The 27,902-nt window shown below is 48.0% G+C and overlaps 2 protein-coding genes across 4 annotated transcripts in view; one reads left to right on the forward strand and one right to left on the reverse strand.

Moving 5' to 3' along the window:
• The first annotated feature begins 11,133 nt into the window (after positions 1–11,133).
• Positions 11,134–15,753, forward strand: CENPP (centromere protein P). Its single transcript, XM_023187804.1, has 3 exons — positions 11,134–11,976; positions 13,074–13,165; positions 13,591–15,753. Exons 1-3 carry the CDS (start codon positions 11,891–11,893, stop codon positions 13,719–13,721), a joined length of 309 nt encoding a protein of 102 aa, XP_023043572.1. The 5' UTR covers positions 11,134–11,890; the 3' UTR covers positions 13,722–15,753.
• IPPK (inositol-pentakisphosphate 2-kinase) overlaps positions 15,136–27,902 on the reverse strand; it is a 70,930-nt gene continuing 58,163 nt past the window's right edge. For all 3 annotated transcript variants that reach the window (XM_023187802.2, XM_023187801.2, XM_023187803.1), the window contains exons 12-13: positions 20,338–20,417; positions 15,136–16,642 (exon numbers count right to left, since the gene is read on the reverse strand). In XM_023187802.2, coding sequence (XP_023043570.1) covers positions 16,417–16,642; positions 20,338–20,417 — 306 coding nt within the window. In that variant the 3' untranslated portion in view covers positions 15,136–16,416. The remainder of the gene's footprint in view (positions 16,643–20,337; positions 20,418–27,902) is intronic.

The following is a 27,902-nucleotide window of genomic DNA, read 5'->3' on the forward strand; positions in this document are numbered from 1 at the left end:
AACGCCAGCCCCTGGCTAGACTATCACTGTGCCATACAGGAGGGATTGTGTGGTCAGTGGTTGGTTTTGTTTTATTGTTTTTTGTTTCTGTTTTGAGATGGAGTATCGCTCTGTCACGCAGGCTGGAGTGCAGCAGCGTGATCTCGGCTCACCGCAACCTCTGCCTTCCAGGTTCAAGTGATTCTCCTGCCTCAGCCTCCTGAGTAGCTGGGACTACAGGCTCCTGCCACCACGCCTGGCTAATTTTTGTGTTTTTGGTAGAGATGGGGTTTCACCATGTTGGCCAGGCTGGTCTTGAACTCCTGACCTCAGGGGATCCGCCTGCCTCGGCCTCCCAAAGTGCTGGGATTACAGGTGTGAGCCACTGCGCCCGGCCCAGTGGTTGTTTTTTAATCTCCTTTCCTCGTTTCTCAGGGTCACTTCCCAAGAGAAAGCACTATTAAAAGTCTGGTGTAGCTCCCACTAGATGTTTCTCCATTTACGAGACATGGTCAGATGACTTTCCCCCTAGGCTGTGGCCTCCTCCCACCTCTTTTGGTGTATCTGTGTCTCCTGAACATCCAAACTGCCTGGAGCTCCACGGGCTTCCCTGGGGGACCAGTGGACCCACCTCCCCTGGTCTTTCGGGGTCTGTGTCTTCTGCAAAGGGTTGAGGAGTAAGCTCTGCAGCCACGTAGTCTGCTCTGCAGCCGTGTAGTCTGCTCAGTCACCAAGTTCAGCACAAAAGCAGTCACAGACTGTATATACCTAAGTGAGGGTGGCTGTGTGCCCATCAAACTTTATTACAGACACTGACATTTGAAGTTTGCATTTCATGTAATTGTCACATGTCCTGAAACCTTTGGAGTTCTTCATGTTTAGCTTGAGGTTCCATACAAGAACAGAAGGGCGTGGGATCTGGCTTGTGGCCTGTCCTTTGCTGTCTCCTACCCTGGCTCTCTTCCTTTCCATACAGGCCCATTATTCATGCTTGCATTTGCTTTGTTTATTAAAATTCCCCAGCTCTTCGTTTTAAAAATGTCATTGGGATATATTTCCAACAGAGTGGCTGTCTTTCAACTGCGTTTCCCTGGTTCTTCCCAAGTCTGCACAAACAAGAAAAGTTGGGTGAAGGGAGGATGGGGGCTCCCAGCTTGTCTGTTCTGCAAAGGTCTGGAGATGAGGTAAATGCTCATCTCCATTTACCTCATTTACCCACTGGTGCTGGGGCACATGGAGAATGTTTGGCACAAGCCCTTGCGAGGGTTCTGGGGCATCAGTCACTGCCAGAAAGACAGCACAAGTCATGCCCTGACTGGGCCGGGTGGGCCTCCCTTCTGGTGGGGGTTGTGTTTTTGCTCCTGTGGCAAAGCGCTGCAATGACATTCCAACTCTCCCAGGTTTATGCCCCACCATGGGTTTGGAATAGAGAGGCTTTTCTGGCTGTTTGTTTTACTAAGCAACATTTAGGACACATTTCTTAACTCCCTGTGGACAAGCAATCCTTCTAACAGAGCTCCTCAGCTGTTCCCCGTTGTTTGTGTAGATGGTTTTGTGGACAGTGCAGGTCCCGAGGGGCCCTTCCTGGACACCCATGTTCATCCACTGAGGGCATCTGACCTCTGACTTCTGTCCCCACACAGGGTCAGACAAGGGGCTCTGATGCCTCCTGAGCCAGCAAGCTGCTGTGCTCCCTTGTTTTTTTACCAACCAGACCACTCTTGGGGGCAGACGTGTGTGTCACTAGGTCTGTGTTTGCGTGTCCGAGCCTCAGGACCACGTCCAGGAAAGTTAGGCTAATATGGTTTACAGGAGCTAATTCAGCAGCACAGCCACTGCATTCCGTTCTGCTTGTGTCACTACATGGACCTATTTACTTCAAAAACACAAACAGAGTCTAGAAAAACTGGTTAAAAATCCACACAATTAGACTTGGAGATACAGTCTTTCCATCCTGTACGTAATCAAAAGATTTAAAAGTCAGGCACTTTTGTCGAGCCTTGTAGACTGGGGATTTCTGTGAACATTTCAGTCGGACGCCGTGTCAGTGAGGGACTCTCCTCTGCTAGTTGTGCCAATCAGGAAATTTCCAAAGGGGCTTCTGGTGCTGCCGGCGATTAGTTGTTACTTCAAATGATTGTGATGATACAAAGCGCTCGAATAGCCAGTCCTTTCCATGTTAGAGCTCTTGAGAATCTGAAAACCCCGTCTCACCTCCCCCACGGAGGTACCAGCCCTCATTTAAACGCTACGCTGTGACCAAAAGGACAAAGGTGCCTGACCGGGTATTAGGCCCGAGAAAGTCTCAGTGTCAGATAAATGACTACGTTGTGTCAGCTCCGTGTCATGCTCCATGTGTCCAGAGGAGCGGGCTGGGAGGGGACAGCAGGCACTCTTGGGAGACTGTAAATCGGCTGATCAAACAAGGCGATGCACTGAGGGTGAAGGGACGCAGTGTCTCCCCAACAGCAAAGTGACTGACAGATGTCAAAGGAGCTGGACTGAGGTGTCTGGGAGAGCTCGTGCCCGCGTGTTTTGAATATGGGTGTGCACAGACAGGGCTGGAAGCGGCTGCAGTGGCTCATGCACCTGCACACACCAGTGCGTCCTTCCTAGCTCTTTCCACTGACGGGCCTTAGAAGCAATGAAGCTCCAGGAGCAACGAGCCCAGGTCCTGGTTTGTAAATACTGTCAGCTCCTTTGATTCCAGAGCTGGGCAGAGAAGTACAAAATGAGCCCAGAACAGCTGATGATGCCAGAGAGCAGGAAGACCTCAAAAAATGGTGGGGCTGTGTCAGAACCAGGAGTAGTTTACAGGAGCTCATACTGGCCAGACCTGGGGGCTTGAGCATCACAACCAGTAGTGATCTTAAACAGGTTACAGCCTGTGGAATAAACAAGTGACTGTGAGTGGATCCTGATACAAACGAATAAGGGAAAAGGAGCAGCTCTTTCTGCTGCTAGAAAGTCAACAGATACGGGAGGAATGATGCAACGGAGAGCCACCTTTTAGGACCCTCACTGTCGTTGCTGTTGCCATGAGCCATCGTAGGGTCTCAGACTTGGGGGTGGACAGTGGTCTCAGGACATCCCATGGAGCACAGTGGTGGGGCCGCATCTGAGACGCACAGGCAGCGTTTCCATGGGGCTCCAAACCTGGCATCATCTCAGCATGGACATGTAGCGTTAGGCCCAGATTCAGCCAGATTCAGCCATCTGTGGTGCCAGCAGCTACACCCAGACTGTCAAGACCGGTCCTGCTGGGGCCTGAGGGAACAAGGAAGGAGAGATGCAGTTGGGACAGCTGGGGACATCTGAAGGGGCACGTTCTGGTTTGGAGAGGCATGCTTTGGTCACGGAGGAGATGTGCTCAATTGGGGAAAAACCGTGTGTGTGTCCAGGGGCGAGGGGTACCATGTCTCAGCATGGCGCAGCACAGAGGGAGGTGACAGGCGGTGTGAACAGGCGGCAGCTTCTCATTCTCCTCAGGTACTGTTTCTGTAAATTCAAAATTACATTCAATGTTAAACTTTTTGGAGACAGAGTCTTGCTCTGTCACCAGGCTGGAGTGCAGTGGTGCAATCTCGGCTCACTGCAACCTCTGCCTCCTGGGTTCAAGCGATTCTCCTGCCTCAGCCTCCTGGGTAGCTGGGATTACAGACTCCCACCACCACGCCCAGCTAATTTTTGTATTTTTAGTAGAGATGGGGTTTCACCATGTTGGCCAGGATGGTGTCGATCTTCTGACCTCGTGATCCGCTCGCCTTGGCCTCCCAAAGTGCTGGGATTATAGGCATGAGCCACCACACCCGGCCTCAAATTAAACTTTAAAAACACAACTGAGGCTCAGAGAGTTTAAAAGGGATTTCTCAAAGTCATATAGCCAATCAACAGCTAAGTGGGCTATGGTAGGACCAAGGCCCCTTGTCCTGGGCAGAGCAGCTGCACTGGCCCCAGGGCCCCGGCAGTACCTGTTCACTTGGTAATGGTTTGATTGTCTAACACAGGTGAGATGATACACATGGTAACATGTGGAGAACCTAGACCAGTGTCTGGCACAGAGGTATCTTTGTATTTGTCAGTTTTCTTTCTGAAATGAGGGTAGATCATTGATCTTCCCCGTGCTCCTGCTGTAGGCATTTCTAAACCTTTCTGAAGCTTGTCACACTTCTCTCAGAAGTCTCGGTGCATGGAGAGCAGCACTCAGCTCTGATCACCCCCGACATACCTCTCCTGCCTTACCCCACAAAAAGTACCTCATCTGCACCCCTGCCCCGGAGGTCAGAAACTCTCCACGCCCCACATCCAGCAAGCCCTGATGCCACACCCCCAGAGCACATCTGTCACTCCAGTGTCACTCAGCCATGGTCCTCCTGCTTTCTCCCACATCTCACCCACCTCCCCAGTCCACTCTCCACGCAGCAATCAGTGTGATCCTTTCCAAATGACATCAGGTGGGGGTCTGGGGACCAGCCTGTGTGTTCTGGCCCTGCCCTGCTCCCAACTTCATCCTTGCCCTTCTCCCCAGCACCAGCAGGTGGTAACGGGACTGACGTGCATTCTGAAAGAATCACTCACTGCTCCCAGTTTTGGAGCTCTTATTAATGAACATTTGCATGCAGTTTTTTTGTATGGACATATGTTTTCCTTTCTCTTGGGTAAATATGTAGGAGTGGAATTGCTGGATCACATAGTAAGTGTATGTTTAATGTATGTTTAATGGGTTTAATGTGGCAAGAAGCTGCCAAATTTATCCAGTTCCTAGCAGCAGTGTATGTTAGTTCCAGTTGTTCCACATCTTCACCAGAACTTAGCATTGCTCTCTTTTTTATTTTAGCCATTCTGATGAGTATGTTGTGGCATCATCTTGTGGTTTTAATTTGCAATTCCCTAATGACTAATGATGTGTCTTCTGCACATTTAACCAAATAAGAGATGTGCAAAACATACGTCACTAGTTTGGCTTAAATCCTTTGCCCATTATTTAAAATTGGGTTGTTTATCTTCTTTTTACTGAGTTGTGTCCTTCATAGATTCTGGATACAAGTTTTTGCCAATATTTTCACTCAGTCTGAGGTTGGCCTTTTTCTTTTTCTTCTTCTTTACAATGGCTTTTAATAGTAATAGTTTCTAATTATGATGAAGCCTGTCTGTCAATTACCTAATTTATTTTTCTCTTACAGTCACTGCTTTTTTAGTTAGTTTTATTTATTTATTTTTTGAGATGGAGTTTTGCTCTTGTTGCCCAGGCTGGAGTGCAATGGCGTGATCTCGGCTCACTGCAACCTCTGCCTCCCAGATTCAAGCAATTCTCCTGCCTCAGCCTTTGGAGTAGCTGGGATTACAGGCATGTGACACCATGCTCAGCTCATTTTTGTATTATTAGTTGAGACGGGTTTTACCATGTTGGCCAGGCTGGTCTCAAACTCCTGACCTCAGGTGATCCACCCGCCTCAGCCTACCAAAGTGCTGGGATTACAAGCATGAGCCACCATGCCTGGCCTGCTTTTTTATTTAAGAAATCTTTGGCTAACCCAGAATTACACAGATTTACTCCTATGTTTTCTCTCAGAAGTTGTACAGTTTTAGCCCTTACATGTCCTTTTTTTTGAGACAAGAGTCTCAGTCACCCAGGCTGGAGGGCAGTGGTGCAATCCTGGCTCACTGCAACCTCCACCTCCCAGGTTCAAGCAATTCTTGTGCCTCAGCCCCTCAAGTAGCTGGAATTACAGGCACACGCAGCCACACCTGGCTAATTTTATATTTTTAGTAGAGAAGGGGTTACATACACCCATGAGACCATATTGGCAAGGCTGGTCTCGAACTCCTGGCCTCAAGTGATCCACCTGCCTTGGCCGCCCAAAGTGCCATAATTACAGGTGTGAACCACTGCGCCCAGCCCCTTACATTTCTATGTATGATTCATTAAATTTTTGTATATGGTGTACAGTAAGTACTGAAGTTCTTTTTTTTTTAACATGGATATCCAGTTGGCCCAGTGCCAGTTACTGAAGCATCTAAAGTAAATTTTGCCAGCATCTTATGCCACGGTGTGACCTCACTGTTGTCATCTCTCTATAAACCAGAGTATCTTTCAAAACAGAAAATGTTACTAACATGCAAATGAAACCAAGATGATTGAATGGGGGAAGGAAGAGTCTTTTCAACAATTGGTTCTCAGATAACTGGATATTCACAGATAAAAGAATGAAGCTGGACTCCTACCTCACACCATATATAAAAATTAACTCAAAATGGATCAAAGACCTAACTTTAAGAGCTAAAACTGTAAAACTCTTAGAATTAGACATAAATATAAATCTCTGTGACTGTGAATTAGGTATGGTTTCTTAGCTATGACACCAAAAGCACAAGCAGAAAGCAAAAAGAAAAAACTTAAATTGGACTTCATCAAAATGAAAAACTTTGTACTTCAAGTGACACCATTAAAGAAATAACAAGACAGCCTATGGAATGAGAGAATATTTTTTATCATATGTAGGGTAAGTGACTTGTTCAGAATATATAAAGAGATATTACAATTCAGTAACTAAAAGATAACTCAATTTAAAAATAGGCAAAGGGGCCAGGCGTAGTAGCTCACACCTATAATCTCAGCGCTATGAAGGCCAAAGCAGGCAGATCACTTGAGCCCAGGAGTTCAAGACCAGCCTGGACAACACGGCAAAACCCCATCTCTACAAAAAAAAAAAAATTAGCCCGGTGTGGTGGCATGTGCCTGTAGTCCCAGCAACTTGGGAGGGTGAGGTGGGAGAATTGCTTGAGCCTGGGAGGTGGAGACTGCAGTGAACCAAGACTGCACCACCACACTCCAGCCTGGGAGAGAAAGTAAGACTCTGTTTAAAAACAATAAATAAAAATTGGCAAAACATCTGAATAAACAGTTCTCCAAAGAAGGTATACAAATGGCCAGTAAGCACATAAGAGAAAAGCAAATCAAAATCACAATGAGATACCAACTCACAGCCAAAGTGTTGATGGGGCTATGGAGAAATCAGAGCTCTCATACACTGCTGATGGCATTATAAAAACAGTGCAGCCACTGTGGGAAACAGTTTGGCAACTCCTCAGTAGTTGGAGAGTTATTATATGACCCAGAAATCCCACTCCTAGATATATAACCAAGGGAAATGAAAATATGTATGTGCAAAACTTATACACAAATGTTATGAACAGTAATGCTGTGAGCATTATTTCAAAAAGCCAAAAAGGGCAAGGCACAGTGTGGCTCACACCTAAAATCCCAACACTTTGGGAGGCCAAGGCGGGCAGATCATGAGGTCAGGAGATCGAGACCATCCTGGCCAACATGGTGAAACCCCATCTCTACTAAAAATACAAAAATTAGCCGGGTGTGGTGGCACGCACCTGTAGTCCCAGCTACTCAGGAGACTGAGGCAGGAGAATCACTTGAACCCAGGAGGTGCCTATAGTCCCAGCTACCCAGGAAGCTGAGGCAGGACAATCACTTGAATCCAGGAGGCGGAGACTGCAGTGAGCCAAGATCGCACCACTGCACTCCAGCCTGGGCGACAGAGCAAGACTCATTCTCAAAATAATAATAATAATAATTTTTTTAAAAAAAATCAAATGCCAGAAAGTAAAAACCACCCAAAAGTCTGTTAGTTGATCACTGGATAAACAAAATGTGGTACATAAAAGACCATATATAATTCCATTTGTATGAAATGTCTTCAATAGAGAAGTTTTATAGTTTTAGCCCTTACGTTTCTATGATTCATTAGAATAAATTTTTGTATTTGGTGTGCAGTAAGCATTGCAGTTCATTTTTTTATCGTGTGGATATCCAGTTGGCCCAGTGCCAGTTACTGAGGAGTCTAGGGTGAGTTTTTGCCAGCGTTTTATGCCACGGTGTAACCTCACTGATGTCATCTCTCAATAGACCAGAGTATCTTTCAAAACAGAGAATGTTACTAAAATACAAATGAAAGCAAGACAGAAAGTAGCCTGGGTGGTTGCTTACGGCTGTACTGGGAGGGTGGGTGAAGGGGACTAGGGGCAATAGCTAAAGGGTACATTGGGGGGGATGAAATGTTGTGGAATTGGAAAGTGGTGATGGTTGCACCACCTTGTGAATATACTAGTACCCACTGAATTACACACTTTAAAGGAATTATGTCTCATATAATTTATATGAATTTATCTCAATTCTTTAAAAGTCACTGAATCGGCCAGACATAATTTTTGGAAAAATATTAAAGTCGAGATGAGTTAACATATCTGTGGACACTCCAGGGTAGACTTAAACTCAGGATTCAGGTTTTCCCATTTGTTTAAGTGGGAGACACAGCATTCCTCTTTGGTATTGCACTGAAATAGAATACAAGGTTGGTTTTCTCTGCTACAAATTCTATTCCCTTTGGACTAGCATCCGGCAGCTGTTGCAACAGCACAGCGGGTCTCAGGTGTAAAACTGGGGCTGGATATCAAATTGCCAACATTCTCACAGCCGCCATCTTTCTGTCATAAACATCAGGAGAGCTCTCAAATGCAGACTCCCCACATACGGCAGCCAGCTGAACAAACACCACTTGAATCGCTGCCTCAGCATTTCCAGCTTAAGAGGAGCTTTCCTGTGGAAGGCTGGGGGCTCCAGAGGGGAAGCGCCAGAGCCTGCCAACCAGTTAGTGTGCACGACGTGGTCCCCTCCCAACAGCCACCCCTGCATCACCACCTTCCTGACAACGTCCACGGAGGCACAGGCGTCCTGCTCATTTCCCGAATAAGCCAGAACTCTCAGGGGTGTGCAGGTCCCTCGGATGCACTCGGAAGAGCCACGGGTCCAAGACTGTCCCATGGGGGCTCAGCCAGGTGCCGTCCTTCTCTGGGCTGCAGTTTCAAACGTGACACATCTAAGGAGCTTTCCAGATAAGGCTTATGATTTTCCAATTCACTATTTTTGTGTAACTATTTGTCATGGAAAGCATTCAAAAATATATGGTACATGCCTCTTCCTCATCAGCGCATGTTTGCCTTAACTCTTTCTTGCCAGTCTGGTCATCTTCTATCCACGTCAAATACAGTCATTTATAAAACTCGACTGCTGTTGAGATGTGCTGACTTTAGGCCTGATGACCTCAGGCCCACTCTGTCTTGAGTTGTATATAACTAGTGTACCCCTGTTCACAGCTTTTCCATCTTCTCTTCCCACCTGTACACGTCTGCCAATGAGACCCACCCTTTCTATTTCAAGTTATCAGTGACCGTGACCTTGGCTAAACGAATGGAGCATTATTAACTTCCACAAAAGAAGCTTTGCACACAGTCCCACAAAAGTCCTCCAGAAACATGCACTGAATGCCTGACCTCTTCCTGATGTCAGCGTTTCTACCTTTGACTTTCTTTTACAAACTAAAGGGAGTAAGGTACACTTGAATTTTTTAGTGAAAGCATCTCATTTAAACCCCTTTTTGCTCACAAGGAGAGGTGAGGAGAGGCCCAGGGAGGCAGAGAGCTGCTCCATCTGCTCCCTTGTGCTTGGAGGCTGAGCCTTGGGCCCCACATTGGAGCTGGCCCAGGCCCCAGCCGTTCCAACGAGTCCCAAGTGCTGCCGCTGAGCCAGCCTGGAAGCTGCGCTGCCACGTTCAAGGCTCTCCCTTACGGTCCTCATGCAGTTGTGATTAATTTGGAAGAGGCTGCGGTTTAAAAATCAACCAACACTTTCCACTTAAATCACTTAGGTATACATTTTCTTATGGAAACTGTTGTGCTGAAGTTAGTAATTGTAAGCTTCCGCCAGGCCCCTCTCAGCCTGTGGTGGGTGCAGCTGGTGCTGCGATGCGCCTTTGCCGTGTTAGGCCCACACGCGCAGGGTGAGGGCCTCCCACACTGGCGAGAGCTCAGCGACGCAGGGGCTGCTTCCTTTAAAAACTTTGTCACGCCATTGTCCCCACACAACCTCATTCAGCAGAGCTGATCCGGTTCAATCCGGCAAGTCTCTGGAGCAGCAGGAAGGCCCTGTCACTGCAGTTCCAGCCTGCTCCCTTGCCTTGTGTCCTCTGACCAGCCGTCAGGCCGGATGCTTCTCAGGGGAAACCTCCCCTCACTACCCTTCCCTAAGGCCTGGGGAGGCCACAGTGCTTTTTAATCATGGCAGGGCTTGCATGGGACTTAAGCGGCACCCCCAGGCTGCCCTTTCTACATCAGTCGCTGTGAGAGGACAGAAAGGAAAGCACGTCTGTCAGACTGGCCCTAGGACCTCGACCTCTCAGGCGGAGCCTGCCGTGAAAGTCTCCTGTCACCCCTGACCCTGCAAGCTGCTCTCACAAGAGCAGACAAAAAGACAAGTTTTTTCGTGCGTGTTTTTTTGTTTTTGAGATGGAGTTTCGCTCTTGTCACCCAGGTTGGATGGAGTGCAGTGGCGTGATCTCGGCTCACTGCAGCCTCTGCCTCCTGGGTTCAAGGGATTCTCCTGCCTCAGCCTCCCGAGTAGCTGATTACAGGCGCCCGCCACCACGCCCGGCTAATTTTTTTTTATCTTTAGTAGAGACTGACTTTCACCATGTTGGCCAGGCTGGTCTTGAACTCCTGACCTCAGGTGGTCTGCCTCCTTGGCCTCCCAAAGTGCTGGGATTACAGGTGCTGGGATTACAGGTGTGAGCCACCCACCGCACCCAGCCAAACACACACACTTTGTTTGTTTTAAGACGGAGTTTCGCTCTGTCGCCCAGGCTGGAGTGCAGTGGTACAGTCTCGGCTCACTGCAACCTCCACCTCACAGGTTCAAGCGATTCTCCTGTCTCAGCCTCCTGAGTAGCTGGGATTACTAGCGCATGCCACCAGGCCCGGCTAATTTTTGTATTTTTACTAGAGACAGGGTTTCACTATGTTGGCCAGGATGGTCTCAATCTCTTGACCTCGTGATCCACCCACCTCAGCCTCCTAAAGTGCTGGGATTACAGGCATGAGCCACCGCATCCGGCCCAAAAAGACAAATTTTTAAGAACTGAGAGAATAGGGCCACCATTACTTTTATCAGTTTTGAATATGTATCATCTGTTCAGGTTCCAGTAAGCACACTGTTGTGGTTTGATCTAAATTCGCGGGTCAGTTCTGGTAGAGCTAGAGGCACCGGGTCCTACTGTGAGTAACAAAAACAAGCAGATGTGTCCAGAATGTTCACAGCCCATGGGGGAAACCAGACTCTCCCAGAACTGGAGGCCTGGAAATCGGTGGGATTCCACTTGATTTCCCTGCTTTCAGGAGGAGGCTTTTGACCATAAAATGCCATCTCATCATGAAGCTTTCACTAAGGCAGGGCCTTTCCCTTACTGCAGTGGGAGCTGCGCCACCACTGGGCACAGTGAGGGTACCCGAGTGGGCTCCTGCCCATGCCCAGGACGCATGTGGGCTGGGCGCCACCGCGGTGAGTCCTGAGGACGGAAGGCGAGGGGCGTCCAGGCCCAGCCACAGCCCTCACGGAGCCTCAGCTCAAAGGGCTTTTCAGGTCAGATGCTAAAACCCTGCGAAAACAGCTGCTTTCCAGCAAGGAGCCTGGCGCCTCCACTTGGGAATCCTCTGACCAGTCCTCTCCAGACCGCCCAGGTTGTGACGGACAAGGGCAGACCAAGGAGCCATCCCAGGTGGAAGGGGTGTGGGGAAACCTGTGAGATGAGAATGCAGCTGTAGGGCGGTTATGTACCATGTTCATGCTGGGGAAGCAGCAGTCATGGGAGCCTGGAGGTTGTGGAGAGACCTACAGTGGGGTAGACGTGTGACAGCAAGGGCAGGAGGGGCAGTCGGCGCCCATGGGTGCTGCGTGAACACTCGGACCCCGATTTTCACCGGACACCTGGAACGGCACCCTGTGCCCCTCCCACGGCCCCTTTCTCCTCACCAGTGGATCTGTCTGTAACCGTTTCTTCTCCCCATGCAGGAAAAATACCCAGATGCCGTCTACCTCTTGGAGGGGCCCTCCTCCTGCTCCATGGGGATCCGCAGTGCCCACCGGCCAGGGTGAGTCTGCGCAGGCCACGGGGCCTCCCATTTCCTGTTAAAACAAGGATTCTAAGCAGGAGACCACCTAAGTAGGACTCTAAGTAGTAAACCACCTAACCGAGAACTAAAGGTCACGGGTTGGAGGAATCAGTGGTCCCAGCAGGTATGCCCAGCGTGGGGGTGCGGGCAGCTGGAGCTCTGGAGGATGTGCTGGGCCACAGGGGGAAAACGCCAGTCCTGGGGCCTGCCCCAGGACTTATGGGGTCAAGGAAGGGAGGCTGGGAGAAAGTGGAGATGCTTGTGGATCTGCTGTTACTTAGAAATCCAAGGGAAGAAGCCAGGGGTGAGTGGAACACCCCAAAGCAGTGAGAAGAAACAAGACAGGGACAGCACAGCCCATCCCTCCACCAGCCCCAGCGCCACCCTGGCCTGTGCCGTGTTCTCCATCCTCTTCCCTTGGCTGTGCATGTGTGGACATGTATCCATCTGGGTGTGCTTTTGTGACCTGTGTGTGAAGGCCTCAACTCAACTGGTTTCCAAGCTTTAAAATCGTGTGGTCCTTATGCAGGCTTCTGGGACTTGCCTTTGTCACCCTCACCTCCTCCAGGGTCATGAGCAGCTGCAGGGCAGTTTCGCTGCTCGTCCTCCCGGAGGGGATCACACACAGGCTCTTGAGCTCTGGAGCATGTGGCTTGTCTGTTCTGGCTCACACCTCCTGGCACACACTACACAAGCTTCTCCTGGGCTCAACTGCCTAGAAATGAAATTCCTGGGTGCAGGTTCAGCTTTCTGTCAATGCCAGATTATTTCCAACGTGGCTCGTCCATGTCTGCTCCCACCAGTAATTTGGAAGTTTCTGTTGCTCCGTGTTCTCTACTTCGCTGGTATTGGCCTACTGATGTTTGCCAATGCAGTGCGGACAGAGCAGCACCGTCCTGTGGTCCTGCTTCCATCTGCCTGTGCTACTGACCGTGCCTCTTCTTTGCTGTGGGCCGCAGTTTCTAGGAGCAGGGGAGCCCAGCATGGGGAAATGGAGACCAGAAGCAACTCATGGTTGCTAATCTTGTTGCCAGATTTCAAAAAGCACAGAACGACATGTTTTATCGCTTTTTCAGGTTTGAATTAGTCATTGTTTGGAGGATACAAATAGATGAAGACGGGAAGGTTTTTCCAAAGCTGGATCTTCTCACCAAAGTCCCACAGCGAGGTAGGTCCCTGGGTGTGGCTGCTCTAGGTGACTTCTCAACATGCCCAGCAAAGCCACCTGCCTATTTCCTCTGGGTTTCAAAGGGCAAGAATCAGGGTTTCAAAGGGCAAGAATCAAAAATTGGAAATCTCATTAATGTACTTTGTCTATCAATTTTACATATTTTAATCAATAATCACTCAAAAAGAACATGAAAAGGGATTGCTGCCCCAAGGCCCTCCCAGGCTGAATGCACAGGGAATATGCCTCGAGCCATCGGTGAGGCCTCCACTCACGCCATCTCCTCGCCCGCCAGTAGCACATCCCATCCCATGCAGCCCGTCGGGAGGAGGGCGGGGTCTTGGTGAGGTCCATGCCAGCAGAAAACAAAAAACCAAAAGCTGCCACCTTGAAGTTTCTCACCCGGTTTAATGTTTTCTTTATAGCCCTGGAGCTGGACAAGAACAGAGCCATAGAAGCCGCTCCTCTCAGCTTCCGAACCCTGCTCGGAGTGCTTGGAATCGAAGCTGCTCTGGAGAGCCTGATAAAATCGCTTTGTGCAGAGGAGAACAACTAGTTCTAAAACAGTGAACGGGAGGATTAAGATGCTGCGCGGAGGAGCATGCGATTTTATTGAATATAAACATTTGCTATTTTCCACTTAGAACCACAACCTGAAGACATGCTGTCTATGCAGTTATGGCACATTATATGGAAACTCTCATGACATGAAAAATAAATACAGCTAGTTAAGTGTAAAATGCCAAATAAAAGGGACATGTACAATGTGGTTTATAAAAATAGGCTTAACAGCTGAGAGACTGTACCGAGTGGTCGTGTGTCCTCAGATGTGTGGGGAGGCCCCATCCCCCCACCCACCGTGGCCTCACACCGAGTCCACCTTGGACATGGCGGCCACACTGCTCAGCTGGGAGAAGCCACCCTTATCCTGGTTGCTGCCTCCTGGGGGCTCTGGAGATGGATGCCTGTGGCACCTCATTTTTAAACTGTCCTTAGCAGCCCAGGGGAGCCACGCCCATACTCCCTACCTCCCCCAGGTCCACACAGTGGCACTGAGAGGCAGTCTCGGCAAATCCTCACTGTTCTTGGTCTTCCACAAGAAAGTGGAGCTGTCAGCTCAGTAACAAGAATGGCCTAAGACAGCAAAGACAACTGTTCCTGGGCCAGGACGTGGGGAATGAGGTCCTTTATGAAAGACCCCCCTGCAGCGCCTAAGTGCTACACTGATCGTCCCGGATGTGCCATAAGAACCGTGACCTCATCAGTCGCCCACTTAGCATTGTTAGGATCTGTGACCACGTGTTGTCTCAAACCAATCAGGGCTGTCATGACTACACAGCAGCAGCAGTTTCCAGAACGTGCCAGAAACGCATCCACAGCAGTGGCACCTACTGCTCAGGGGCTCCTCACAGCCCGGGCTGGTGTGAGCCAAGACCAGACAGAGGTTGGGGGGGGGGTCTCCACCTGTTTTCTCTTCTCCCTCAAATACAGGCTGTTTTCATTGTGTCCAGTCCAGCCCTGTCTGGGCCCTGTGCTAGGCAGTAACTCCTGCAGCCCTGAAGGACCTAGGGAGCCCAGCCCACCTTCCCATGGACTGGGGTTCCCTCTCATGTGCACCTGAACCCAGGACCCAGCATCCTCCGCACACCGTGACACTGGGCAAAATCCTCCCAAACGAGGCAGCCCCAGCCCAGCAACAGTGAACTCCCGTGGGTCAAGACAGTACTCACGGCCACTCCCTCCACACTTCCCAGAGCCTGTGGCCCGTCTGTGAGCTCCATGCACGTCACTTAGGTGAGTCTCCAAAGCCCCCATCCCGGCACACAGGACCCGTGTGTATGAGACGGTGTCATTCGAAGTGAGAAGAAAACAGTAAAAGTGTCCAGTTGTATAAGTAAGTATCTTTTTGCACCTCTGAGTGTAGAATTAGAAGTAAATATGACAGAATTGAACAATAAATTCTAGAAGAGTTGCCTTGATTCAAACAAGTATAATTCTCAAGTTATCACAAAATTTCCCACAAAAATTTACAATCAGCAAAATAGTTTCCTTATTTCTCATGTATAATTTTCATATAATTCCACAGTTTCGCTAATGTTATATGTTACAATAAGCCTCCATTAGTCCCTCAAAACGATGATATAAATAAGTCTGTACAACCTAGCATAGAATAAAAAACTGAAACCAAGATTCCCAACGTTTTTCATAGCAGCCGGGCACACTTTGGTGACCCCAACGAGAACCCTCTAGGCAGCAGCCAGGAGCTGTTCACCTTCCGGAAGCAGGGCCTGTGGCAGCCTGACAGGGAGAGGCCACGGGGCCCAAAAACTCAATGCGTCTCAAGGCAAACCCGAGGGAGGAACTCGGTCCGGGAGGAAGAGAGCACTCGTTCCTCAACCAGCCCAGACGCTGGAGTGTCAGGAAAGCACTGAGCTGTTGGGGCACACATCCCAGCCCGGCCACAGCAGCTCAGCCAGTCACAGCTCCACCTCCAACTTCTACAGCAGCAATTTTTAGTGGGAAAGAACAACTCATCTCCCCCTCGTGTGAAAGATTAAATTGTAAAGCAAAAAAAAAAAAAAAAAAAAGGTCAATGCTCGCATGAGTGGTGTCCATCCTGACCTGAGTCTTGCGCTCCCTGCTGCCCCGTGTGGAACCACGGGCTTCAGCACCTCCACAGGGACCCTGAGTCTACACTGCTCAGAACCGGCGTCTACACGACCACGAGGTCACGCTCTGCAGCAGGGAACCACCTAAAAACCTGTGTTGATATGTGGCTTGCACTGAAAAGTGACCATGTAACTCAGCTGGGGAAAGTTCCAGTAGTATCCATGTTTTCTTTAAAGTCCAAACTGTAAAATGTATGTGACAATTCAAGTTTTCTATGTTAGGAGTCTGGTGGTAGCAGATCCAAACCTTGGGTCTTAGAATAAGGCTTTTAGCATTAGAGAATCAGACAGGAGCCCTGGTTGGGAAGGAAGATCTATCCAGAAGGTCTTCCCAGGGCTTAACGGACACTTCCATTTGAAGAGCGTGAGCAGCTTCCTGGGACACACACGTCCTACATTCCTTGTCCAGGAAGATGTTCCCAGCGCTCTTCAATTCCATGTCTCCAGGAGGCAATCCCACCTCAACAGGGGTGAAAAGCAAAACCATTCACAACCAAAGCTCACCCAACACAACAGAAAACAGCTCTATCATTCAGCCTTCACATTCTGTGTTCAAGTTTCAAAGACACTGCAGGGAAAGAGTTAGACCTTGTGGAGAACTAACGTGCAATCTTCGCTTTCCTTGAACCGAGTCGACATCACGGCGTTGTCTTTGGCACATACAGTCTTTGAATAGTAGTTGACGATCTTGCCGTCCAGTTTATACTGATGCGGAATGCTCTCGTAGGGCTTGAGGTCAAGGTCCAGCACAGACACAGAGAAGGCAAACCTGGACCTCGATGAAGGGACCACAGGCCTTTGATCAGAGCTGCAAGTAAAAAATACCATTTCAGGATACACAAGCCTCCCATTCATTTCCCTCCCTCCCGTTCTCTCTCCCTTCCTTCCTTCCTTTCAACTAGTATGGGTTTTTTTCTATTTTTCTTTGACTTCTGCAAAGTTAGATAAATCAATCTCTTTTAAAAGAGAAGTGAGGCCGGGCGCGGTGGCTCAAGCCTGTAATCCCAGCACTTTGGGAGGCCGAGACGGGCGGATCACGAGGTCAGGAGATCGAGACCATCCTGGCTAACACGGTGAAACCCCGTCTCTACTTAAAAAAAAATACAAAAAAACTAGCCGGGCGAGGTGGCGGGCGCCTGTAGTCCCAGCTGCTCGGGAGGCTGAGGCAGGAGAATGGCGTAAACCCGGGAGGCGGAGCTTGCAGTGAGCTGAGATCCGGCCACTGCACTCCAGCCCGGGCGACAGAGCGAGACTCCGTCTCAAAAAAAAAAAAGAGAAGTGAATGGCCTCACACCCCAGCTCACAAAAAGCACTCGTTCTGGGCATCTGTGCGTGTGGACAGCTGTCTGCGCTGTGTGCAGCAGCACGCAAAGCTTCCTCAGGCCAGTGCACCCCACCATACCAGGCGAGAGAGGGTTAAAGGGCTGAAAGATGGAAAAGTAATTACGTGGATCATGTGAGCAATGTTCCCCCAGCCCAGTGGTATAAACGAGCGCTGAAAAGTCCCTTTATCATGAGCCAAGTATTACAAAACCAAGAAAAAGTAAAAAGTAGATCTGGCCATTCCAGCGCCAAATGGATGAAATGTCGACAAGCCTTCTCCTGTGCCTCTCCTGTCTGCTGAGAAACGCAGGCTCCTTTGGTTCACATCTGAAGAGATCTGGTTTCTCATTTTATTCTCAAATTTCATCTTCAGTCCTTTGTATTTTGCTTCTCAGGGCTTAGTTTTGTGGTTTTAATAAACATCAGAAGTCGTGTGCTTATAACAAGATGTGAATAATTATTTGCCCTGAAAAACACGTTTCGGATTACTCCAAGTGCTGAATTCTGCTGTGTCCCGCTTCTCATCTCAGGGCACTCAGCACGCAGCACTCCAGGCACTGGCTAAATAAGTGACCTCAGCTCAGTTCAGTCCAAGAGAAGTATCCTGGGTTCTGGTGTCCCAATGTTTACTACTCTTCGAGATTTAGAAGATTTAGAAATCAACAAACCAAACCCCAACTTCAAAAGCTCCTGCCGAGGACAGGAAATACTGATGCGCACGCCCCTGCTGTGAGTGACGCTGCTCACCACGGCCTCGGCGCTCACTGCCACCTGCCCCAGAATCCTGTTTGTAGGAAAAACAAATCCCTGACTCAGCTGCTGGGGTCAGTAACTATTCTCGCCTGAGGAGTAAACAGCAAATAACTCGTTTACAGATTAAGGTCGTGAGCCTCCTCCAGAAGCTGGAAGGTGCCTGCAGCTCCTCCCAAGGGGCCACATTTTATTGTGAGAACCACAGAAGCCCAAGGCGCCCCTCAGTTCTGAGGCCTGAGACCCAAGCTCGGTGCACCTGGGCTGGAACAGTCACATCCCCAGCCCAGGACTAGGGCTACGTATTTTAAAGGACACCTCAGTTAATTTCTCAGAAGCAGCACCTGACACGACCATGGGTGTGAAGACAGGAAGGATGTTCCAGGCAGCTCCCGGGGAGGGTCTGACTACCTGGGTCAACTACAAGCTAGCTCCATGGGAGCCAATGGCAGTGACCAGCGGGCACCAGCTCCTGACACAGAAATGCTCTTCTTCCTGTCAGCACCCCAGAGGACAAGACTGGGCAAGAGGCCCCAGGGACACACATGTCCCTTTGTGCCACAAGTGTGCCCTCCAGCAGCCTTGGAGAATGAGGCTCAGGTGGCCTTCTGGCTGCAGGGGGTGCTGCCCTTGCCTGGAAGGCCATTCTCCAGGACACTGACCCGCTGGGGGTTGCCGGGAATCGGGGTGGAGAAGCCAAGGCCGCGCACTGTGTTTCAAATGGGAGGTCGAGAGGAGCAGCAGGGTTTAGGCACGGGAAGCCGTGGCGGCTCTCTCCACAGTTCCAAATTCCCAAAGGGGCAAAGCTCTGCAGCGACAGGAAGGCAGATCCAACTTGAGACATTTTCCTTTATGACAGGGCAGAAACAGTAGCACAGAGCTGGAGAAGCCTTTATTTTAGGGGGTGTAAGAAGTTGAAATGTGGTCAGTCTATCTGTGACCTGTAAATTAAAGTCTAGGGATCTAAATTTAGTCTCAGGCCTACCAGGCATCTCAAGATGCCAAGACGACTCATGATAAATCCCAGCCTTGGCTTGTCCCTAGGCCTCTAGAGCACCACAGTCACTGGGACTTCACAGGTGCGGCCACTGCGCACACCTTCCTGGAAGCAGGCCCAGCCCACATGCCATGTTCTCATGTTCTCGGAGGAGAAGCCTTCTCTGAGATCCTCTCCTTTTGTTGAGAAAGGCCTGGCTAGAGTGCTTTGTGCCGGATGATTCCCGTACCTTCACCCCAGGTCTAAGCCATGTGGCTCAGCACCTTCGGGACACATCCTCTTCCCCAGTGTCGTTTCTGCTGAGCAGTTGGTCGTCAGGACCCGGGCCCTCAGCTTTCCCCACGTGCTGGGTTTCCATTCTGACATCACTGACCAGGCACTAAGAGATTCCCGGGTGCTAGACGAGGAGAGTAACACGTCTGTCCTTCAGCCGCCTTAGCCCACCTGAGCACCCCGCGTCCAAGCACATCTCCGCTGCCCGGCTGCGTCCCTGCTCCGGGGGCTGCTGAACGGCGGTATCCTTGTGGGTGTTCTCTCTTCGAACACCACCAGCTTAATCCGGCTAAGGAATTCCTCATAACTTAGCCCTGTAGCTATTTCCTTAGGGGATAACAGAAGTTTTCAGCTAAATAGAACAACCTTTTTTCTACTTCAGTTACGCCCTATCATGTTCCTCAGTATTTCATATTGGAAAGTAAACAATTCTGTGCCTGCCAGGCAACAGGAATCCTGGGAACTGTTTAGTTCAAAAGCACCGGGAAAACGAGTGGCTGGCAGCCAGCAACCAAGGTCATCTTGACCCAGGCACACATGTTAGAAGAATGTGGAACATTCCGCAAATACGGGGTGCAGGATTTGGCACCCCTGAAGATCAGTGATGGAGATGCTGTCTAACAACGATGAGATTATCAGTTTCATCCCGAGTTCCCAGAAACACTGAGACGGGACTAAACAAAACCAGTGGCATTAGGGAGAGGGCTGCGCACAGGCCAGTTATTCAGGGAGGAAGCAGAAGAAAACGCGCGCCTCACAGGCTTCAAATGACTGTGGTAGTAAAAAGGCAGGTGCGCCACGCTGGCACCGTGGGAGACTGAGGAACAAGGGCCACAGGCACCCACGCATCTCACGGACTGGCTTTCTTTGAGGGAATGGAATGGGCAGCTCACTGTCCACATTGTTTCTGAGCTCTTGGAGTATTTTCTTAGAAAACAGAAACTTTCAATGTAATAACAACCCTTTTAAGTTACTCTCCATAAATCTGTCTTTCGACCGAATTACAAGCTTCTAGAGGGCGAGAGTTAGTAAGCCCCGTGATGTCACATAGGCCAAGGAGTCTCTAAATATGGGGAAACGAGCTGTCCTATTAACAATTAACCAGCTGTCCATAAAACCCCACGAGACCCAGGCTGCAGGCCCTGCAGTGGTCGCCTCACCTGGCATCCTGCAGACAGGGGGAGAGCGCGATCATGATGGAGCAGTCCTTGGCAGTCATGGCGACGCGGTACTGCTGCACCTGCAGGGGCAGGAAAGATCATCTCCAGGTCACACAGGGAGCCTCTGCCCCCACACAACCTTCCTTCCCAGTGGCCAAGTGCGGGGACTGCTTCCTGCTCAGAACCTGAGGGTGGGGTCAGGAGCGTGGGCCACAGCGAGCAGGGGCGTCAGGAGGTCGCCCTGTGAGGGCACCTGGGCCAGCCCTCAGCCCCACGGGGCTGCTCAGAGGCCGGCACCGCCCCCTGACTTCTCACGGCAAGCGGTGTGGGACCCCAACTCCAGACCCTGAAACAGATGATCCGTCTTCAGCAAGGTCCCCACAGTCGGCCTTTGGAAGGAAGAGCAGTGAGCCGCCTGAGCCCCGCGTGTTGGCCACACGCAGAGTATCGAGCGAGCATCACTCGACACCTGCAAGAACAGTGCACAGGGTGTTTGGCAAGGCGTCACTTGAACGCCATTCCCTCCGGAACATCACAGTCACCAGAGACAGCTGCAGACGGCCACCCTTCCACAGGCTGTGTGTGTGAACTCGCTCCACCCTCCCAGCAGCCCGACAGGGCAGCACGGCCGGCGTCGCGCTTTACAGACAAGCAACACACACAGACATCACTCGGCCGTCGTCAATGGCAGGGCAGGGACTCAAACCCGGTACGCTGGCTCTGACATTTGCACTCTTCAACACACGCTCCAAGCTATGTGGGTCTGTCCAAACTGACCAGAGACAGCTCAACACACAGCGCACTGTCAGAGGTGACATACGGAAACACCGCACTGTCAGAGGTGACATACGTAAAGCCGTACACATGCTCACATGTGTGACGCAGGCAGGGAGGGAGGTGAAGGATGCTCACAATTGTCCCTCTACAGAGCAGAGCGTGCGGCACTCTCTCCCCTTCCGTCTTTGGGCTTTCACATATGGTCTGGATTGTTTTACATTGCAGAGCTCTCACGTTCACAAAAATAAACAGCTGTTAAAAAAAAAGGAATTGGGCCTCACAAGTCACTGGCCTCAATATTTCTACTGATGACAGACCATCATCTCCTGTCTCCCTTTTAACCGCTCCCCTCAACTGCATGTAACCCGGAGGATATGGCCTTTGAAAATGTCCAAGCTGCACCTTCCAAAGCGCAGGACTGGACAAGAGGGAGTGGGAAGAACCTCCAAGCATGGATTGAGCTCAGGCCCGCACACTGTTGTTGGGGCCTGAGAAAACCTTTCACATAGATGGAAATGAGCAGCTCCTATCCTTACACTCTATTCAGTTAGCTGGGAAATCAGCTATTTCCCAGAGTACAGAAACATCCCAGTCCAAAAGAATTACTAAATATAAGAAAGAATGTATAACATGTACTACATCCTTAGTGTACTGCAAAAGCCTTTCTAAGAGGCAAAACCCAGAAGCCATTAAGGTTTCTCAAGATTTGAAAATGTAAAATTGCCGGGCACAGTGCCTCACACCTGTAATCCCAGCATTTTGAGAGGCCGAGGCGGGTGGATCACCTGAGGTCGGGAGTTTGAGACCAGTCTGACCAACATGAAGAAAGCCTGTCTCTACTAAAAATATAAAACTAGCCAGGTGTGGTGGCGCATGCCTGTAATCCCAGCTACTTGGGAGGCTGATGCAGGAGAATTGCTTGAACCCAGGAGGTGGAGACTGTGGTGAGCCAAGATCGCACCACGGCACTCCAGCCTGGGCAACAAGAGCAAAACTCTGTCTCAAAAAAAAGAAAAGAAAAGAAAAGAAAACATAAAATTAAAAAGCCTTAGCAGGGCCAAGTGTAGTGATTCACACCTATAATCCCAGCACTTTGGGAGACCGAGGAGGGAGGATCACTGGAGCCTAAGAGTTTGAGACCCCATCTCAATAATAAGTCAATGAATGAATAATAAGCTTTTATATAACACAGTCATAATTCAAAGGCAAAAGATACATGAAAGACTGGGAGAAAATATTTGCAACATGTAACAGAGTATCAACGTCAAGAATATGTAAAGTGTAAGAAATCAATATGAAAAAAGAAAACTACCCCCAAAAGTAGACCACGTAAATTGACAAAAGGAATATATATATATATATATATGAAAAGATGTTCAATCTTACTAAAATCAAGGAAATGCAAAATATAACAATGAAGTATTTTCCAGTCATCAGAGGGGGAGAATTACACACACACACACTCACACACACACACATTCGGCCCTTGGTGTCTGCGAATTCCAGATGCAGAATCTGCAGATATGGAGGACTTAACTGGGGTACTTGAGCATCCTGATTTTGGCATCAGATTTGGGTGTGTGTGTGTCATAAAATGAAGAGGTTAGACTTCCACTTCATGTAATGCGAGAATAGGTAGTTGAGGCCAATAAACTGCTGAGGCCAACTAAAAAAGCTAGACAAAATATCTGCTTGAAGGCAGAGCTAACAAGCCAGGGAAGGACAAAGGTATCTGGATCTGCTTTTCCAAGAGAGGGCAGCGATAATTCCACAGCTGACTGAGAGGAACTTTTAACCAAACTTCAGGGCTATGGGGACAGGAACCGTCATGACGCCCTTCTTTGGATTAGTACCCAAAATACTGCCCTTTTAAGAGTAGAAGTGAGGCCCGGTACAGTGGCTCATGCCTGTAATCCCAATACTTTGGGAGCCCAAGGCAGGTAGACGACTTGAGCTCAGGGGTTTCAGACCAGCCTGGGCAACATAGCAAAACCCTGTTTCTACAAAAATTACAAAAATTAGCCAGGTGTAGTGGTCCACGCCTGTAGTCCCAGCTACTCAGGGAGGCTGAGGTGGGAGGATCACTTGAGCCCAGGAGGTGAAGACTGCAGGGAGGTGAAGATTGCAGTGAGCTGAGATCGCACCACTGCACTCCAGCCTGGGAGACAGAGGAGACCCAGTCTCAAAAAAAAAAAAAAAAAAAAGAGTAGAAGTGAGCCAAAGTCAACAGGCCCTACCAGGAATTACAGTTTTACTTCAAAGAGACCAAACCATCAAAACTGAATTAAAATGACTCCGCTGCTAGTGTTTCCCAGGCCTCTGATAGAAACAAACCTAAAATTCTCTCGAGGCCTATGATCCTAGGCCTCAAGTTACTTCTAAAATAATTGTTCAAATACAATTTCTAGCACACAAGCAAAACTAGGCAGACACAAGAAGACAGGATGACATGAATGGAAACCAGCAAGAACAAAACCACAATGGGGGAGAAGGTCTGTGGGAAGCTACATACTCCACTTGATTTTGCTGAGAACCTACAACTGCTCTAAAAAACAAGTCTATTAAAAGAAAAAGGTGGCCGGGCACGGTGGCTCAAGCCTGTAATCCCGGCACTTTGGGAGGCCGAGACGGGCGGATCACGAGGTCAGGAGATCGAGACCATCCTGGCTAACACAGTGAAACCCGTCTCTACTAAAAAATACAAAAAACGAGCCGGCGTGGTGGGTGCCTATAGTCCCAGCTACTCAGGAGGCTGAGGCAGGAGAATGGCGTAAACCCGGGAGGCAGAGCTTGCAGTGAGCTGAGATCCGGCCACTGCACTCCAGCCTGGGCGACAGAGCAAGACTCCATCTCAAAAAAAAAAAAAAGAGAGAAAAAGAAAAAGGTACCACTGAAAAAAGAAAAACCCACAATAGTAGAAAGAAACACACATGCATGGATTCCAACTATTGGAGGTGCCAGACACACATGCTGTATCAAAGAATAGAAGACAAAACTGAGAACTTCAGGGAGAACTGGAAATGATAAAAATGAATCGTTCAGAGATTCTAGAACGAAAAAGATGCAGAAATAGACATTAAGAATTCAACGGATTAAACAGCAGATGAGAAAAAACTGAAGATATGCAGGTGGATGGCGATAATTTCAATGTAACAATGATTGACAGAAGACCAACTAGCATTTCTCCTAATTGTGGTTCCCCTTGCGGTGGTACAGCTAGGGTTACAAGGAGGGAACAGTTATCCTTGCTGTAGCTCTAGGTGAAGAACTGGCAAAACCAACCTTTGGCATACGCTGAGGGGCAGCTAACGACTATGGTCCAAAGAGTCTGAAGTCTCTTCCACTGTTTCTTCCAGAACACCTGCAATGCCCACATTATTCACTCTTTTTAAAATGCAAATGTTATTTAGGAAGCATAACACTACCACATTAACTAGTTTTCTAAATCGAGTTTAGTTTTCTAAACCTGAAGATATGGGTTGGACAAAAAGAGGTAATAATTTGGGGTCAAGGAACAAGGCAGAGGTAAGAAAATGGGAAAGCTAAAGATACCTGATAAACTGGCAGACAGACCACAAGAACATACCCAGAATGAAGCATGGAAAGGATACAACCGAGAAAAGATAAAGCAAGGGCTACAAGACACAGAAAATTAAGAGAATGTGTCCAACATACTTGTAATTAGAATCCAAAAGAAAAGAGGAAAAAGGCCACGCACAGTGGCTCACGCCTGTCCCAGCACTTTGGAAGGTCAAGGCAGGAGGCCTTGAGTTTGAGAACAGCCTGGGCAACATAGCAAGACTTCATCTCTTAAAAAATAAAACAACATTTTTAAAAGCTGGGCATGCTGGCATGCTTCTGTAGCTACTCAGGAGGCTAAGGCAGGAGGATCCCCTGAGCCCAGGAGTTTGAGGCTATGATGAACTATGATCATGCCACTGCACTCCAGCCTGGGTGACAGAGTTAGACCCCATCTCTCATAAAAATTAAAATAAAGATAAATAAAACAGGAAATGGGCAAAAACAAGAAAAAATTAAGACTAATATTTTCCTAAAATGAAAAAAAGACATCAAGCCACAGATTCTAGAAAGCCTCCAAAAATACCATTTATACATATCATGAAACAAAAATTAAGAACTCATAACCAGCAGACCTACACTAAAGGAAATATTAAAGAGTGCTCTCCAGACAAGAACAAAAAGATCCCAAATATATATACATACACTCAGAGATACAGGACAGAATGAAGGGCAACGTGGGAAATAAATACATGGGTAAATGAATAATGCCTGTAATAAAAAAAAATTAAGAATGTCTCCTTGAGTTTAAAATAATAAAATACACAACAACGATAACAATGGAGGTCAGGAGCAGCAGTAAAATGTACTCTAAGAACCTTGCATTGCCCAAGAAGAGGGTAAAAGTACTAAACAATATTAGACTTTAATAAGCCAACTGCTTGCTGGCAATAACTAAAACAACCACTAGAAAAAAAGTAAAGGCATCTACAACTTCCAAGCAGAGCGGGGACATGGAATGATAAATAAGCCAAAAACTCCCAGCTACTCGAGAGGCGGAAGCAAGAGAATGGCGTGAACCCGGGAGGCGGAGCTTGCAGTGAGCCAAGATGGCGCCACTGTACTCCAGCCTGGGCGACAGAGCAAGATTCCGTCTCAAATAAATAAATAAATAAGCCAAAAGACTGTCCGAGAAGAGAAACAGAAACCTAAAATAGGTAAGAAAAATTTTTTTAAATTTAAGCTTTAGTGTAAGTCTAATAAAATAACAAAGACAGAATGTCAGAATGAATAAAAAACCAAACCCAATTATATGCCACATTTTAAATACAAAAACAGAAGGTTAAAAATGAAAGGATATTAAAAGATACATAGTGCAAATATGAAACCAAAGAACCTAGAGAAGCTCCATTACAATCAGTCAAAAGAAACAAAAAGTATAACCAGAGATAAAGGACACTTTAAACTGATTAAATGATTACAATGGACATATTGTGTGATGGTAAAAAGAAAAATAAAAATTTAAAGGAAATGGTAAAGGACACCAAAATGAACATTTTAATTCACCAGGAAGATGTAACAGTTCTAACTCTGAGGCAGCTAGTAGCATAGCCTCAAGATAAGTAAGAATAGGCAAATTCAAAATTATCATGAAAAGTTTCTGGCCATCCTTCTTACGGAACAAGCAGACAATAACATCAGTAAGATTACAGATCTGAACAAAACAATTAATTTAGCCTAATAGGCAGATCAAAATGTCATACCCAACATTTAAGAAGACACTACCTTTTCTTTTTTTTTTGAGATGGAGTTTTGCTCTTGTTGCCTAGGCTAGAGTGCAATGGTGTGATCATAGCTCACTGCAACCTCCGCCTCCCAGGTTCGAGGGATTCTCCTACCTCAGCCTCCCAAGTAGCTAGGATTACAGGCGCCCACCACCACGTCTGGCTAATTTTTGTATTTTTAGTAGAGACAGCATGTCACCTTGTTGACCAGGCTGGTCTTGAACTCCTGACCTCAGGTGATCCACCCACCTCAGCCTCCCAAAGTGCTGGGATTACAGGCGTGAGCTACCATGCCCAGCCAAGAAGACACTACCTTTTCAAGCACACAGAGAAACATTATTTTTAAAAATTAATAAAGCCACAAAAAATTTCAAAGGATCAAATGGCAATCTCAACAAATGCCACAGGATCCCTTAGACTCTATTCTCACTCCAATGTAATTTTGCTAGTAATCAATACAAAAAAGATAACAAGAACTCTCACATGTTTACTAATTAATTCCCATCTAAATATTTCCATGAGTCACAGAAGAAATGTTCATTGTTATCAGAGTATATTTTAATTGAATATTGAAAGTATAGCTTGTGGAATGTGGCCAAAGCCATTTTTAGAGGCTTTAAATACACATTTTAGAACAAAGAAGGTGCTGAAACTTGGATAAGCATCCATATCAGGAAGAATTTACAAAAGGAACAAATTAGCCTAATAGAAAAAAGGAAATGATCAAGAATTAATCAAACAGAAAACAATCATACAGTACAAATGGATCAAAAGTTTATTCTTAGGAAACTAAACTCTTGGTGGGAATGATTGAGCGTCTTAGCCCCTTCAGGCTGCTATCACAAAATGCCCAAAACTGGAAGCTTATAAACAACAGAAACTTATTTCTCACAGTTCTAGAGGCTGGGATGTCCAAGACCAAGGCACTAGCAGATCTGCCATCTGGGGAGAGCCGACTTCCTTACTGACAGCCCTCTTTTCACTGTCACCTCACATGGTGAAAGGGGCTGGCTTGCGCTCTGGGGTTTCTTGTATAAAGGCCTGAATTCAAATCGTGAGGGCTCCACCCTCATGACCTAATCACCTCCTAGAGGCCCCACCTCCTAACACCATCACCTTCGGAGTTAGGATTTCAACATATAAATTTGGCGGCGGGGCAGGAGGGTAAAACATTCAGACAGTAGCAGAGAGGGAGAGAAATCAAATATCAGACATCTGGAATAAAAGAGCATACTTCAGATCCTATAAAACATGACAAGATAATAAAATAATATTGCCCAACAAATCATACGCCAAAATTCTGAAAACAGAAAAAATTTATAGAAAACTACAACTTACCAAAATTTGAAACTTTCCTACAAAGACAACTATGGGGCCTAGCTGGTTTCACATCTGATTCTACAAAGCATTTAAGTCAGAAATAATACCATTCTTTTTTTTTTTTGAGACAGGGTCTTGTTCTGTTGCCCAGGCTGAGCACAGTTG

The sequence above is a fragment of the Piliocolobus tephrosceles genome, chromosome 14 (genome assembly GCF_002776525.5).
Source record: "Piliocolobus tephrosceles isolate RC106 chromosome 14, ASM277652v3, whole genome shotgun sequence".
Classification (NCBI taxonomy): Eukaryota; Metazoa; Chordata; class Mammalia; order Primates; family Cercopithecidae; genus Piliocolobus; species Piliocolobus tephrosceles.